The sequence below is a fragment of the Phaethon lepturus genome, unplaced genomic scaffold (assembly GCF_000687285.1).
Source record: "Phaethon lepturus isolate BGI_N335 unplaced genomic scaffold, ASM68728v1 scaffold12125, whole genome shotgun sequence".
In the NCBI taxonomy this organism is placed as follows: Eukaryota; Metazoa; Chordata; class Aves; order Phaethontiformes; family Phaethontidae; genus Phaethon; species Phaethon lepturus.
In genome coordinates this window covers 52,029-68,888 of record NW_010542691.1, presented here as the reverse complement: position 1 = coordinate 68,888, position 16,860 = coordinate 52,029, and the positions used below count along the sequence as shown (strand labels likewise).

The window sequence follows — 16,860 nt, the reverse complement described above, 5'->3', positions numbered from 1 at the left end:
TTGAGTACATCGTGAAACCCCTTCACGCCAGTGGAATGATTTACCAACCCAGAATTTCTGTAAAGGTCAATGCATTCTCATTTAGTACATTTTTGTGTCTTTTAGCGTAATCAGTTATTTGACGCTTTGTTTCAAGAAAATAACCCTTTTTTCCCCTGTGTCTATTTATAACTCTTTGAAGTCTGGGCCTTTTACTGCGCTATGGATCAGCTGGGGTATATGAGAAGTACTACTTCTGCCCAAGGTGCCAAAGAGGGTTTAAGCAAACACGCTGCTCCCCAGAAGAATGCTTACACGAGGCTTGTGCAAAAGCATCACAGCGGCCGATTCCGGTCCTATTTGAATCATATTGCGCAGAAGATGCAGCTAGAAGAGACCACCTCCAATGACCCCAGCTTGGATCTGGACCCGCCACTGAGGAGAGGCCTGGTGAAGGATAATCCAGCCAGGAATGGGTTGAATGTGCACAGCTATTCACCAGTCAGAACATCTCACCTGGAACAGCCCATGTCTGGAGGATTTGAGAATGATAAACCCCAAACCACTCTGAACAGATGTCCTCAAAAAAAAAATGCCATCATTAATCCAGAAGGAGACTTGGAGGTGGAGGAAGACTATTATGTATATCAACGTGGAGCTGCAGCTGACTCGTTAAATATGAGTGATGCCCTGGGTGGGCGAGTATCAAACAGCCTGAGACACCGTGCAACTCTGCAGAAGTCTTCTGGCTCTGATGAAAAGGACGAGGAGGACATGTGGAGGAAGAAACATAGGAAACAAGGCAAGTGTCCTGCCAACACAGATACAGCAGCTGGACACTTGTTGACTGAGCAGTTTAGTGAGGATATGCTGGCAATAAATGCCAGGAAAAAAAGTCACTTGTCTGCGGGCCAAGTCCAAGGTGAGTTCACACTAATGAACTGTTTGGTCCATTTGCTACAATTACTGTGGAATTGAATGTGATGTTTTAGTCATGAGTGAGTTAACATGAGCCAGTTCTACTCCGTCCAAATTAGTCAGCCCTTAGTTACCTGTGGGTGGCTTTGTCCTGGTTTACAAGTAAGCCATTCGGCATGTGCAAATGGCTTCATGTGGAGTCAGCTTGGTGCTGGCAGGACCTCATCCCCTGGCCTAGGCTCTGTTAATGTGGCCGTGCTGCTTCCAGGATCAGCTCAAGACTAGGAGAGCCCAATTTCTGTGATGTAGAGTCCAAATTAGTAAGACTGCTGGATCTGAGCTGACTCAGGGCAGAGTCATGCTTTCCTCTGCATTGCCTTGTTGGATCTGGAGCGCTGGTTTGCTTTTGCAGAGGGTCCAAGTCCATCTAATACTCAGGGGCTAATATCTAATTCTTGATACAGAGTCTTGACTCTGGTAAATTTTGCTGTTAGTAACAAAGAGACCCCATCTTGCAAGCAGCAAAGTGAATGTCTCTTAAATGTGATGTTCAAGTCAAAAAGCCCACTTATGGAGAGAAATACAATTTTTTTATTAAAAAAAACACCCCAAAACACAGCATGAACAAGCAGCCAAAGCTAGGCAGTTTGAATTTGATCTCTGAGTAATGGGTTAAAACTTGCTCTGAATGTTATTTATGGTGAGATACTTGAATAGCCTGATCTTAAGAGCTCCTACTGGAGGAACTCATAAATGTCACTGTATTAAATTCTTTGGAACAAGTAGAAAAGAGATTGATTTCTCAGCTGCATAAGATGAGCCTGAGGCCTATCACAACTCTTGGATTGGAAATCAAGTAAATGTTTAACTAAGTCAATCTTACAAAACTATGCCCTATCATTCAAGAGTGGCAAGTAATATGCTTTTTACAGGGCTTGCGGTATTTTTGAGGCTGTGACAGTAGATTATGTGCTAAAGTTGGTAAACTTTCATGAGTTCTTGCAAGACAGATCATAGTTAGAGATTTAACACAAGCAGATTATGGTAAAATTTGTTGATGAGCTTGATTTTTGGGAGTGTTTTTTGTCTCATTTTAACACTTTGTTATGCTAGCCTGTTATAATAGACTGTGCTACCTTTCATCCTTCAGCTTTTGGAGAGTAGGGAAGAGCAGCTAACAGAGATGGAGAGTCTCTAGAAGGCTTACAGATTGCAGCCATGAAAACGATAGGTGCCTATGTGGATTTTAGTCTAAAATAAAAATAACCTGGCTTTCAAAAGCAAGCACCCACAGTTCCTTCCTGCCCTAGTTAGGAATGGGGTTGCACAAACCCTTTGAAAACTAGTTGTTTTTTTAGTGTAAAGACCTAGAGCAGAAAATTTTGACCCTCGTGTTTGACTGCCCAGGTGGAAAACTCGCACTGTAGGGAAGATTATTGGAAAATTATTTGCTTAAGAATGACACCCTTCCTCCTCTTCTCCTTACGTGCCTGCCCAGCCACCCCCTGTGTAGCTGAGACTGCTTACTCTCCAGAACACTTACAGGGACATGAAAACAGTTTCTTAGGGAGGAAAGAAATAGGGGGGGGGAAAAAATACGTAATTTGGTGCAGAGAAATGTCTTTTCTGCTGTTTAGTTTGAGTGTATTTTAGCACTCTTGTTTAAGTGAAATGAAGGTTTTACAGTATGGGAACGCTTAGGTATAAGAACTCACATATCACAGTTCCAGATTAATATTTTCTCACTTCAAAGCTTCTCTTTCTCTCTTGATGCTGATATAAGTCATATTACTTTGCATAGGCAGGTGTCTGGTTTGATCAGTTTAAATCAAGGCTTGTGAAACTGTGATGGCTAGAATCGCTTCTGTCATAGTGGTGAGGCATATCATCTTTTCAGTAGTGACATTTCCTCACAGATTAATTCTGTTCAGGCTGTTGTAGGCTTTCCAAAAGACTCTTTGAGCTAATCTCAAAGCCAAGCATCTCTCTTTATATCGCTTTTTATTGTCCTCTTCTTAACAGCTCTTCAGCTCAGGCTTAGCCATGGTCAGGTTTGCAATGATCTTAAAACTGAAAGTGCTTAAATTGAAGGCAAACATGGAGGTCTGAGAAAACCCTTTGAATCGTGGAATAGTTTGGGTTGGAAGGGACCTTTAAAGGTCATCTAGGCCAACCCACCCTGGGGCAGGCTGTGGGCAGCAAGGGGCTGGTTCTTGTTAATGTCCTTCCAGTGGTGCAGCAGCTCCTGTGGCTTTGGGGGAAAGCACAGTGGTTCGTGGAGCCCCAAGCCAGTGTCGCTGAGCCATGGAACTCAATGTCGATGAGGTGTTGCTGTCTGTGAGAAGAACTGAGGATTGCCTTTGTTCTGTACTGTAAGGCCCCAAGACAAGACTTGGGGGATAGAAATATTTTCATAGCAGATAATTAGGAGACTGACCACAGCAGTCTATTCTGGTGTTCCATATAGAAAGCGTTTTTCCTAAGTATTGGAAACTTTGCAGTTGAGAGAGCCGAGTGTGAACAAAGCTCTGTTTTCACTTGTCTGAAACGTGATACAGTCATGAAACTGCACATTGGAGTCACTCTATGGTATCAGTACTCTTGTATTTGGGAAGACGAAGCTGTATATATAGATGCATTCCACAGATTGTTGCTTCTTTCTGTGGAGCTATAACCTCTGTGAGGAGAATTGCCATAAAGCCTCCTGTTCTGAAATTTCTTCTCAAACAAACCCCAATCAGACAGAAAATAATCCTAAAATGCCACTCTAAGTTGTGATGCTTATAGTTTTTAATCTAATACAATTTCCCTGCTGCTATTTTTCCCTAAGTCTCCAATTGTCTAGGTTCTTTGGGTGCTAAAATTTGGTTAAACTTCCTTAGCAGAAAATCTTTTATGAAGTCCTCTGGGTTGTTTTCTGGTTTTGATCAAAGGCTGTAAGGGTTTTCCCCCTTCAATCCAGAGTTAGTCATCAAAATCTCTTTTCAGGCTGACTGATGTTTCTGTCATAAAAGGGCTTAAAACCCCCTTTTCCTTGAGGACAGAAGTACTTACTCTTTCCGCGGCATCTGTCTGTCACTCGCTAGTAGTTGAGATTTGTATGGCTGCTAAGTGGAACTTCATCTTAAATATACGTGATGCATTGCTTTATCAGTAAGTAGTTTAGACCAAGCTGTGTGTTTTATTCAGGGCAGCAAGGTTTTGGTTGCTTTTTGAGTACATGCACTTCTCAGCCTGTTTTTGAGGGAACATTGCTTTTGATAGCACATTCCTGCGTCTGCTGGAAAGCCTAAAAACCAAGTATCTGCGGAAGAGAACTGTCCTCTAAACATGGAGTGCAGCATGGTCTTTGGGAACACCATCTCCTGGCCACACTTGATTTCAGAGGATCTTGGGAGCTAGAGTACCTGGGAGTGAGGTGGCTTTATTGATGCTGAAAGCTTGGCTGGAGCAGGGTGCTCATGAAGCCTGATTGCTAAGAAATAGATTCAGATTTTGCAGGGCTGGATGTACAGTCTCAGTTTGTATCTGCAGACATCCTCCTCGGGAAGAACACCGCCATCGGCTTTGCTAGGTAGTCTCCTGTGGCTCCTCTCACTAAAAGCTTCACAGGTTTATGATGTGATGGAGGTATCTTGCCCATCTGTCAGGGTCAGCATGCCCCCTGAGTAGAAACAGACAATTCCTGGGTAACAGCATGCCTCATCTGAAATAGCATAAGACTTCCACGGCCCTTTCTGATTTATCATCTGACCGTTGGCATTTATTTGCCCAGCCTGTGGTACTTAACCAACTTGGGCAGCTTCCAGGGAGGAGTGTTGCTGGCAAGCAGGCTGGTGTTTAGCATCATAGTTTTAATAATGATTGTTGCTGTTGGATGGGGGTGTTGTGTTTGTGGCTGCAACCCTGACATTTAAAAGGTTCAGGATAGGTAAAGGAAGTATCCTGGAATGGCTTTCCTACATGTTTGGGCATAGCTGGTCAAGAAATACCAGCCTTAACAGCAAAATCGTAGGGGTTTTGTCTTTCCGTTGTACACTGCAGTAAACTTTGTATTTGCTTTTGTTTCTCTGGGACAACTTTGGAGGAAGAACCACAGCTTCTGCTTTTCCCTTCTTGTAAGGCAAATTTAAGATAATGCTACTTTTAGTGGTGAGTTTTCCAGTTCTTGTGTGGTGAAATTCAGTACTTAAGAATGCTGTTATCTCCCTATCTGGCATCAGTAAATATGAGCCAGAGATCTAATGAAGGCCACAGAATCAGCTCAATAAATGGAGAATGTTGGTTGCTGTGGAAATCTTTAAAACGTAGCTAATCTTGCCAGGTCCAATGTAACGTTCCTTCGATGACATTAATCATAGTAATAAGATATGGGAGAAGAGAGGGAAAACTGGATTTATTGTATGGCCCCATCTGAGAAACACATGAAAAATAGAATGTTGCTTTCGCTAATAGTTTAGCAACGTCATCACAAACATAAATTTCTTTCTTGCTTTTGAGAGAAAAAAAATGTTGCATTCCTGAATCTTGTGCAACTAATGTTTTTGGCTAACGTCATCTATAGTGTGTGAGTTAATATCCGAGGCAGCCTCTCTAGGGGAGATGACATCCTGCCCTTGCAGGGCCTGTGTTCTTTGTATGTGATCTAATAATGATCTTCCGTGCCCTTTACCAGAGTCCTCAGCACACTGTGCTGCAGCAGGACTGGATTCTGTGGCAGGAGCCCTTGCCTTTGGCAGCAAAGCTTTCATCTCCATGAAGAAAATTCCTTCACCTGCTAGTGCTCCTGTGAAAATGTTCATCAGTGGAAACACTTGTTGGTGCTAACCAGCTATTTTATTTTTAAACTATGGTTTTTTTCTGCTCTTTAGCCCCCATGATGTAGCTCAGGTAACTATGCTTGTCAGTGTGATGTTAGTCCCAGGAAAATAATAGGCTAATACAAGAACTGAATTAATTTTTTAATTAGTTTTAAATCTTTTCTTTAATGTGACTTGACATCAAACTGTACAAAAAATGTGCTCTTGAGTCCCTCAGTGTTGGTTTCTTAGGAGATCAGGAGTTTGATGATAAAGGTGTGAGTATGGATGCTAGTGTGTTAGCACAATAAAATCACAGAGCATGTGTAGTGGTTTAAAAGCTGTTTAGCTGAACTAATTAAATGCAGCAATAAATTGAGAATTGTTACCAACAGGTGTATCTGGTTCCTGCAGTGTCATGTTCTAACTGTGTGCTGTTTAATACTTCTGTCAATCATCAGGAAGAAAACATACAAGTAGGATTGAAAGATTTTTGGATCAGTTCAGACTGCAGGGAGTATTGAATAATGGGGACAGTTACTGGCAGCCATCTGGATCACTTGGTAGACTGGGAGCAGGCAAAACAAAATCCATTTATCAGGCCAGCGTAGAGCCATACTAGCAGGGCAAGGAACCCAGTGTGGGAAGCAACAGCTTGGAAAAAAGTTTTGAGCTTTTGATGGATTAATCAGCTGAATATCCCCCTCCTGTGAAATGTGGCCAAAAGGGTAATGTATGAGCATGGGAATTGGAAGATGGAGTATCAACTGCGTGTGTCTGGCACAGCAGCAGCTTCTGGAGTATTGTATCCTGTGGTGATGCCCTCTGTTCAGGGCGGATGGTGATGAACTGATGAATACTCAGAGGATGGCCACAAGGAAGAACGCTGGGATCATGAGTGAATGATTTGAGGAATCTTGCTTTACTTATCAAAGAGATGCTTGGGGGAGGGAGCTTTCAGTAAATTGCCTGCATGAGGAACAGATGTTCAATAACAGGCTACTCAGTTGAGCAGATTATGATACAACGCATTTGAGGCTAAACAAATCCAGGCTTGAAATACAGCACAAGTTAGCAGTGAGGGTGAATGACCATTGGAACATTTTTACCAAGGCTTGTGGTATGTGGGCTGTCACTGGCACGTTTAGAAGCCGTGATAACAAACTCTACCCCTGAAATATGCTGTAGTTCAAAAAGGAATTAATTTCAAAAAGTCTTCTGCTATCCATGAGGTCAGCCAGCCCGCACACCCCAGCCAGCTCTGGCCTGTTGTTCAGATAACCCCTGAAGTGTTGTCTTCACTGTGTGTACCCAGGCAGGCACGAGAGGTGCTTTGCTGCTGGCTTCGGTGGCTCATTGCAATTCCGCTCCAGGCCATGGCTGCTGCGGGGCTTTCACTGCTGCCCAGCTCTCCAGCCTCTGCTTCTGCCTCTCCTGTCCTATGTGTTGGTGTCCACTCTTGCCCTCCCACCTCAAGCCCCCTGCTAACTAGCACCATGAAATGCTGTGGGCTGCATGTCCCTAACTCCCTCTTGTGGGGAAGTCTGAGCTACGGAGAGTTGAAACTTGGCTGGGGCAGGATGGAAAACAAAATGTTGGGATCTCTTGCATAAAATAATGTCTTCTGTGACAAAAATAAAAATTTCCAGGGTGCTGAAGGAAAATGTCAACACCAGCAGCTGCAGCCCACAGATGTATGGGACAGGTCATGCCTTGGAGAATATTTCAGGCTCTCTACAAGATTGCCGCGATAATGTGGTTTTGTTCAGTTTATATGTTTTTAGGCATTTTTTCCCCATGGTACTAAGGGTTCTGAATTATGTACCTACTACACTGAATGGGCAGTATGGGGAACGGTTCATAAGCAGATTGTTTTATTCTGTAGCGCATTTGGTAACCTCGGGATATGCATGAATCTGAAAGCAGTTCTTTCATTTCTTCAGCTGTTAATGTCTTCTAGAACATTAGCACCTCCCGTCAGGTATTTTGCCATTCAAAGCCTCTTGACTTCCTCTGATCTTCGAGCAACTTGTTTCCCTCAAACTACTGAAGCCCAGAGAAATCAAAGAGAGAACTTCCATGATACTACGCTTTTAAAGTGTTTTTCTTGAAGTGTTGAAGAAGCCTTTTCATAGCGTAGTTGCTGGATAAAACAAAGAACAAAAGGTGTTGTGGAGGATGGAAGGAGGAGGGGGCAGTGGAAGGAGCCCTGACCCACATCCCAAGGCAGGAGTGGAAGCCTGGAGGAGTGCAGTCACCAGGCGGAGTAGGTAGTTAGGAGGTCACGAGCAGGGTGGAGCAGGTTCACAGAAAGTCCTGAAAATCAGAAGAGCTGTATCCCCTCCCTGACAACGCTGCTGTGCTGCTGCACGCAGCTGGAGCACAGTAACTATTTTGATAAACTTTTAGTCTATTGCTACTAAATGAGTTTCGTCACCAACCCTTAGTTCAGAGCCTGGAATGGTATCTTTGGCTCTTGCATTCATGTAGTATTCCTACAACACAAACCCTGCTGAGGAGTTGAATAAAACTGCAATTACTGTCTGGGTTACTGAAGTCAAATCCTGCAAGCATCAGGATACTTGGAGTGTTTTGGAAGAGGAATCATGGTGTCGTGGGCACATGATCTTGGCAGCTGGGAGCAGTTTCCACAGCATTGTTTTCTGCAGCAGAAAGAATCCATTGTGCATTTTTGTTCATTTCAGTTTTTCAAAGCGTAGGTCCTTTAAGAAAGCCAAAGTCAGCAAGAACATTTTCATTTTCCCTAGTTCCACATTGAAATCGAGAGGCATGCAGCACAAGAGTTTTAAGTCAGTATAAGCGGTGGCCATGGGTGCTTCCCACCTCATTTCCATGGGTCTGGAAATGAGCAGCTGTCTCTGCTCCTGACTTTCCTGGGTATCCATGGACTTTTTTTCTTTCTTGTTTTGCTGCCTCCATCTCTGTGGGGATGTTTCTTCCTCAGTGCCATGTTGTAAGAATGCCGAATGTGTGAATCTCTTACAACCAGCTATAGTGGCACAGTCACCTCCAAAAGCAGCTCACAGCCTTATGGACTCACTCACAAAGCATGACAGCCTGTATTTCCCCATCCAGGCTGGATGCTTTTCTGCAGCCAGCCTGTTCCCCATGTGGCAAGGATTCCCTTTGTGCTTTTTTTCCTTGGACTTTAAACTCTTCTGTGCAAATTTTGGCAGACTTTCTGCCAAAAATGCTTAGAGAATCACCTTCTCCAAAAAGGCAGGGCGAGAGAGAGCAACGAATTTGTTCTGGGGTGCACAGATGGCTCACAGCCGGGCCATGTCCTGGTCCATGAACACAGTCATGCTGGTAGACGAGCTGCTGTCTGGCACAGGCGGAGGAGCTGTGTTATGTTGTGCAGGGTTGCTTGTAACTGGTTGGGCTGCTGCTAGAGGAACCGGTTGCTTTGAATCACTATTGAAATCACATTTAAGAGCTGTGCAGACAGGCCTTCACTTTAAGCGCTGTCTTCTTACTTTATTTTGATTTGTCTAGATGGTGGAAAGTTATGGCTCAGATTTATGCTGCGGCTGGGCCCTGATGGCCCATCGTAATGGGTCAATTAGTGGAGACTCGTGGGCATGGGAGCTAGTTCTGGCAGCTGGATTTCAATGCATCATCCACTCAGTTCAGGACATTTGCATAGAATTTACATTTTGGCTGAGCCTGTGCATGTAAATGTAGGTCTGCATTGTTTCCCTTCTTTGAATGACTATTTAATTAACTTTAAACTTAATTATGCAATCTGCCATCTGTCTAAATCCCTACAGTGCTGTCCTATCACTGTCCCTTTCTACTTCCACCAAGGTATTTCCTTTCCTGGAAGTTTGCCCTACTTTTCAGTCATTAAGATAATTTAAAATCATTCCCATCCTTAGATATTTTTGAGGAGGACCCACAGCAACATTGTAGGATCTCCCTTTAGCTCTGTGGTCAGGCTTGGACTGAGCATAGGAGTGTCCTGCAGAACCTCTCGTTTAGGATTCTTTGAGTTCATATTTCATCAAAGAAGGATATCTCTCTTTTTTTTTAATTTATTTGCTCATGATAAGGACAGTGTGCTCTCGGGCTCTCTCTTAGACCCCAGATTGAGCATCTGAAATACTGCCTACCAGGTTTACCTCCTGCAAGTCTCTGCTGCAATGAAACCTCACTGAACTGATAACATATCTCAAAGTCTTGCCTTTTCACTCCTACATCTCTAATGAATTCTTTCTCATGACATCCTCATTTCTTCCTATTGCTTTGTCTTTAATCTTGAGCCATCTACTTTATTTAACCGGTTTGTTTCAAGATACTGCAAAATGAGTGGAGGCGGTTCTGTTCCAAGACTATCGGAGAACTCTGAACTCATTTAATTCATGTTGAGAGCAGTGTTGAAGCACGGCTGTTCCTAGCACAGGCTGGAGCGGAGCTGAGCTCATGGGGAGTGTGGTGGACGGGTTTTGGTCCTGTTTGTGTTACTGGGGCTCTAGCGCAGAGTTTTGCTTGAGGTGTCTTCCAAGAAGTGTCTTTTTTCTTCCTGGTACAGAACTCGTTCCCTGAGCAGCTATACCAACAGCTGTCTTTGTGTATTTCCTTTTAAAAGAAAATAGAACAAAAAAGTATTTGGCTGTTACCATTAGTGGGACATTTAATCTCTTAAATCCGCAAAATATTTTGCAAAACATAAATAGCTAGTTAATTCTGGCCTGTCTGTGACCAGTGTTTTTTGTTGACATAACTTGCATTTGAGATCGCTTCAATGGTGTTTGTTGGTTTTGCCTGTTGTTTTTGCCCGTGTGTGGTAATTTGATCCCGGATATTGTAGTAGTCATTTAAGTGCTTGGTGTTTTTGAGTTAGCCACTTATATAATACGGCATATACTGGATGTCACTGGGGCATTAGAAATCAAAAACAATCTAACAAACATATTTTGGCTTTTAAAATTTGAGAGGAAATTATTTAGAGACTTCTTCGAGCAGCAGAAAATATCAAATAGCTTTCAAGTTGCCTGTTTAAGCATATGAAAGGGAAAGACATGGGGATCCTAGCAAAACCAGCCTGATGTTAATGCAGTTTGTACTGGCAAAGGATGCTTTTGCTTGTAGGATTTATTTGTCTTTGGACAATGAAACAAACAGTTGCCTGATACAGTAGTGTCAAAACTAGGCCTGTGCCTATCTGGAGTTACCCGTCAGAAACTGCGTCCCCCCCCAGCTCATCAAAGCTGGCCGAATTAGATTCACAGAAGTACCTGGGATGGGTTTTTTGGGGCTCTGTAGGATTTGGGATTTTTTGGGTCCTAGACATCTTTGCAAAACAAGGCAGAGTTTTTGTCAGCTAAACTCATATATTGAGACTATTAATATGCCCTGTTACACATCAGCATTCATAGTGGCTCATAAAGTTGCGGGCAGGACTTCTTGGCAGGTCATGGACAGTATTTGTTTGCTAAAAGACCAAATCTGATGGTTTCTAAAATTTGCTTTGCCAACTCTGCCAGGAGCCAAGGGCCAGCTTGAACTTGTGGATCTGTGAGGTGATGCCTTGGGCTGCCACATGGTTGGACTCTTAATTCCTTGAGTCTCTAGTAAGGATGAGCAGGAACATGCTTTATGTAGCGTTCTTGCCATGTTTAACCTAGTCTGACTTAAATGGGAGTGTAGGACTAAGCAGGGGTTGGCATCAGAGTAGTGCTCAGTGCCTTTAGTTGGTTAATTCCTGCTTTTGGAAGTAGGGCAATGTTGGGTGATCCTTCATTTGGTAGCTGCCATGCCTTCTAGCTCATGGGTGTTATCCTTACAGTGTTTTCCTAAGTGCATAGCTGGGTTGTCTTGAAGAATTAAATGTCAGGGAACCTCTTGGAAGATTTGAAGGAAACTGGTTTAAGTCATTGAAATGTGTCAGCAATGAAATGAAACACTGTAGAAATATGGACAAATATTTAGTAACCGTGTGTTGAGAGTGCCTTAATAACTGATAACAAATTGTTCTATTGCGTATTATCAGTTCTGGGGATATGCTTCTGTTCCTTCTCATGCTGACTATAAAGTGGGGATATTTGAAAGATTCCTTTGCATATCTAGATCATGATCTAATGCTGGGAAGCAATGGAAAATCCTCTTAGCAATAGCAGAGTTAGCAGAGGTGTTGACGCCCAGTCATGGACTGATAAAGGTAAGTAATAGATGGAAGTATTTTGTGTTGGAAAAGTTTGTAACAATATTGTTCTGTCCAACACTTTCAACATAATTCCCTTTTTTTAAATGTAAAAGGAACCATTACGTGTTGAGATAGCTGTCAGTGGGATGAGAGACCTAAACCTGTAGAGGTGTTACCAGCACAACTGTTGTGATGCTCTCGCAGTCCTGCCCACCCCAGGGAGCTGGGTTAAATGTAAGTAATATAGATGGTAACAAAGCTGGAAGTTTAGTTAGAGGTAAAAATGCCTAGGGACAAGGTAGATGCCCATTGACAGGAAAGGGGAAAGCTATACCAAGGTGTGCATATCTTGGAATTCACTTAGATCTCTCAAGTAAAACTAGTTCTTGCAGGATCCTGGATGGGAGATATCCAAGGAGTCCATGAGGATATGCTGATGAAAATTCAGTGAGGAATACTTTCTTTCTGTGCTGGCAATAAACAAATAGCTTGTCAGCTGTTAGAGGGCAGTTGTAAATGTTTTATTTTTGATAAATAAAATGGAGGGTCTTGGTTCTTTCTTGTGTAAAGCAATATGCAAATTTTAATATAAAATTGAAGACTTTCTGGCCTTGCAAACTTCATGTTTAGTTGAACATTTCAGTTGATTTAGTTGACCATCTAGTTGATCAACTGACTAATAGATGTAAATTTAATTAAGTGCAGTACTTCTCAAAACCTAAAATATAGAGTGATTTTGTATAAATTATGTCAAAATAAGCTGATTTAAAACATCTAGCCTCCTCTCTTACTGTAAGCCAGATCAATTATTCTGGGAAGTTGCCTGCATTCTTTTTTTTTTTTTTTCCCCCCAAAATAAGATTAATAGGTACTTAGGTTTAAAGACTAAAATATGCCATTGCATGATGTCGTCGTTGTTGTGACGGAGATGAAGTGTGATGGTTTGGATTCTAGATTGAGCTCCACTGCTGTCCTTCTGGTGGAGCTCAACCAGCCACTTATGGCCTGCACGCAGGATGCTGGACTGGGCTCCGGGGTTAGAGCCAGCCGCCAGCTTGATCCTTTTGACTCCTTTTCCTCGTTGTGTTTCTCCTTCCCACAGGTGCTTCTCCTTGGCTAGTTTGAGGCAGTTCACTGCTCCACGTGTAGAATACCTGGTCCTATTTAGGTGTCCCTCTGACACCTTTGTAGGTGGCCTCCTTGTCTGATACAGGTGTTGGGGTTATTTCAACTTATCTTACTCCAGAGAACTTCAGGTAATGAACAGTCAACCACCTTTCTTCAAATTGTTACTCCTGTATTATTTCCCATTGGAAATGGCAGAATGTCTGGACATCCCAGGCAAGTGGTGGCTGCATCCACGGAGAGCAGCTCTACATCACCTGTGCAGCCAGATAAACACACCTAAACACGCTGCATTTGCTGTGTGTTGTGAATACATTGGTGTCTTGCATTAGAATTGCTCTGCGTTCAAGCTTGAGTGGTTCCACACATGCAGACTTGTTTGGTGTATTGTGGTTGCTTTAACCCTCGTGTTAGGATTTATCAACCAACCTCAGCTCTCAGTCACTACATCTTAGTCTCCCTTCTACTGAAGTTATTTTTAATTTGGTATTATATTTATTTACTTGTTTAGTCATTGATTACTTTAATGCCTAGGATGTGTAACTGCTTTGTGTGACTTCTTACCATAAAAGATATTGGTGTATCTTACAAATCGCACAAATGTAACACCACAGAAAAAATCAGACTTCTGACACACCTGGTGCTGGAATAGAGTTTAACTAAGTTAGTGATAGCAGTTCTTTCAGAAAGAGTAGTCTCAATATATCTCCTGCTATCTATAGTGTTGTCAAGTTACAGTTTGCTTTGTGGAATGATATCTGTTCCTTCATCAGAATATTAAAGCTGGGCAGCAGGGACAGGAGGGACACCATCATGAGAAGGATTTCTAAATTCTAGTTTTAGGGGACAGATGCGTTATAGAAGCAAATATTGAACCTAGTTGAAACAGATGGCAACCTGTAGTTAGCTCGCTCTCTTTTAAAAGGAGAAATACAAGAAATTAGAGTCATGCAGAATTCGATGTGTTCCAGTTGAATGCTAATTGTGACAGTTGTCTGTGGCTTTGTAACAGGGGTGGTTTTGTTTAGCCATAAACATTGTGGCCAATGGGGTCAAATACTTATCCAAAGCGGCTATGTGTAAACTGGCTTGCAAGCCAGCTATGTCGAAGCAGTTTGTTCATTTGAGTAGTTTTTTTTCCTTGAGTTTGTGTCTGAGTCTGAGCAGATGAAAAATCCCACTTAGAGAGCAAGCCAAAGGCTTAAGTGGTGAAAATGTGCAAATGCCTCTCTGAGTGTTTACCTTTCAGCACGGAAAGGTGCTTCTCCACCCTTTGCTGTTGCTGTGCATTGGTTTTAGCAGTAGTGGCCCCAAACTTTCTGAACCAATGGCCATGGCAAGTGCTGGGGCAGCTCTGTTCTGCAGTGGCTAATTCTGACTCACAGCTCACTTCCCAACTCACCAGACATTTTTTCTACACACCCCACACCTCCCCTGCCACACATTTTAATTTTCTCTTTTTTTCCTTTCCTTCTTCATTACATGTTAAGATTTAGCCTCCTTTTTATCCCAAGTTCTTTAATTCATAGTAGTATTTTCTGTGACTTGCTGTCATAGAAACGAGGGCTTTAGAGGACCTTACAAGCTTGTGTAATCCATTTCACTACCTCAAGGAAAAAACTACTCTTTTTAGACCAACTCTGTCAGATGTCTGTCTCACCTATTTTTAAGAACCTTCCACAAAGCAGATTGCGTGACCTCTCTGGGTGATCAGCCTAGTGCCTTGCTTTTTTAATAGTGTTCCGAAGATCCCACCTGTTGCAATTTAAGTCTGCTTCCTTCACCAAAATGTCTCTGAAAACTCTATCCAGAGTAAACAGTGTTGCCAGTTCAAAAGCTATTCTGCTCAGATCTATAGTCCATACTTTTACTTTCGGTGTCTGTTTTTGAACTTCATCTCTTGACCCTTGGGTCATTTGCAAATCAGTTAATTTTAGTTCTGTCTCATCGTGTGGTCCATACAGGTAGCATTGCCTCGTTCGCATCAGTTGCAACCTAAATTTGCGGCTTCGCCCCTGCTGTGTTACAGCTGCAACCTCCCTCGGACAGTCTCCTCCCTGAAAGCGTGTGCAGAGTATGAGAAGTTTGATCATGTAAAAAGAGGCCCAACTACGTTGCTCTTATCCCTGAACACAGAGACTCCCTCTTCATTTCAGTGTCCCATCTGGAGACGCTGCTGTGGCATTTAATCTCTTCCTGGGCTGGTCTGAGCTGGCACCTTGAGTAGTCCCTCTACCTGTCTTGGTGACTTCTCTTCTGAATTACGAGGATCCCTCCCACCTCCTGCTGATTTGCCTGTTATATGTGGAACTTGCTTTTTGTCTGTGACTGGCTAAAGTAGCAGTTCCCTCTTATTGTACTATATTTTCAAAGATCTCTGCTTAAGTACAGCTTTGTAAACATTTTTTTTTGCTGCTTCAGTTTAATTCTATAAAGCAATCTGTGATTTTGTTTGTGAAGGATACCATACATAAAAAATGTGCCTTGTAACTTGGCTAGCCCTGTAGCAAATAAGTTGGCATTGCACGTTTTCTGACTTGCAGGTACAAGCTTGGACCCAGGGAGCGTAGCCAGGAGGGGCTGGAAGGCAAAGCTGTGATGACATGTTCAGTATCCAGGTGGAGGGCCAAGAGGGCAGCTGCGCGGCGCTGGGTTGCATTCCAATGTGCTGATCCGTGGAACAGCGTTGGCATACACTTTGGAAGCTGCTGCTTGCTCTCCTGGCTGTAGGGAAGGGGCTGAGGTGATGGCAGGGAAGGAAGGGGTGAGTCTTTGCAGAATATTTTCGTATGATCGTGGCCTATTCTGAGCAGGCTGGACATTTGGAACCTTGGCATTTCTTTGCAGTGTCATTGTGCTGCCTCTGGTAGCTCAAAAGTTAATTACTTCAGAGTGGGTTGTTGAGACTTTTTTTTCTCCTTGATTCCTGAACTGCTTAATTAAGTTGTAGGGAAGTTATATTTTCTCACTACTTGGGGGCTTAATGGGGTGGAGGCTTTGGAAGCAGTTTAACAATTTCACATTTTATATGCTCTAATGAATTTCCCAGGATTTTGGAAGGGTTGTATCCAACTTTAGTATCGTAATTTCCAGAGTTTTATTTATTCTAAAATAAGTTAGTGGTGGATTAAGAGGCACAAAGAGCCAACAGATTGCAAATGGACTAATGAACACATCATTTCTTTTGGATAAAGAGCATGATTCACATATGAAGTACTGCAGAGCATGAGTTTCACCAGGACCACAAACTGGCAATAGGGTTCCTCTTCCCTCCCCTGTTATTTCAAACCTGTCTTTGATTTCAGGTGCAGAAAAGAGAGGGTTTGCAAGGACCAGAAACAACTCTGAATCTGCAAGAACTCCTCAGAACTTCGATAGGAAGAGGCAACTCTCTGAATCGCAGACAGAAACAATGAACAATTCAGACAGCAGAATAAATCCTAGACAACTGGGAACTCCCAGAGGTATTAAAGCAGAGTGCGTACACACTTCAGGAATAAGCTGCCTTGAAGCATATGCTCAGCACTATTAAAAGATAGACTGGGATGAATGCTCTTAACTCTAAAATGAGCTGTAAAAGACTGTTGATTATTTGTAAAATATGATTATTCCAGGCTTTTTGGTGCTGTGAAGTTGGGTGCCAGTATTTCTAGGCAAACTGTTCTCAGAAGTTGAACTTTGAATACAAAGCCTCTATACAGCTGCTGTTAAGATACATAGGCAAGTTTGGTGTGTAAGGTAACACTTATGAATTTTTGTTTGCAGGAGGATCCTATACTGCTGTGCCAACATCAGGCGATAGAAAGAATCGAAATAAACCCACTCGAGGGAGGAAGAAGAGTATATTTGAAGCCTACATGTCAAAAGAAGATG

The 16,860-nt window shown here is 42.7% G+C and overlaps 1 protein-coding gene across 1 annotated transcript in view; it reads left to right on the top strand.

Moving 5' to 3' along the window:
* Positions 1 to 201: 201 nt before the first annotated feature.
* The window catches only part of LOC104621590, a gene marked incomplete at its 3' end in the record, with an annotated part of 57,222 nt that continues 40,563 nt past the window's right edge, over positions 202 to 16,860 (top strand). Inside the window, exons 1-3 of the mRNA XM_010288113.1 lie at positions 202 to 901; positions 16,293 to 16,451; positions 16,753 to 16,860. The exon at positions 16,753 to 16,860 is cut by the window's right edge and continues 62 nt beyond it. Coding sequence (XP_010286415.1) covers positions 202 to 901; positions 16,293 to 16,451; positions 16,753 to 16,860 — 967 coding nt within the window. The remainder of the gene's footprint in view (positions 902 to 16,292; positions 16,452 to 16,752) is intronic.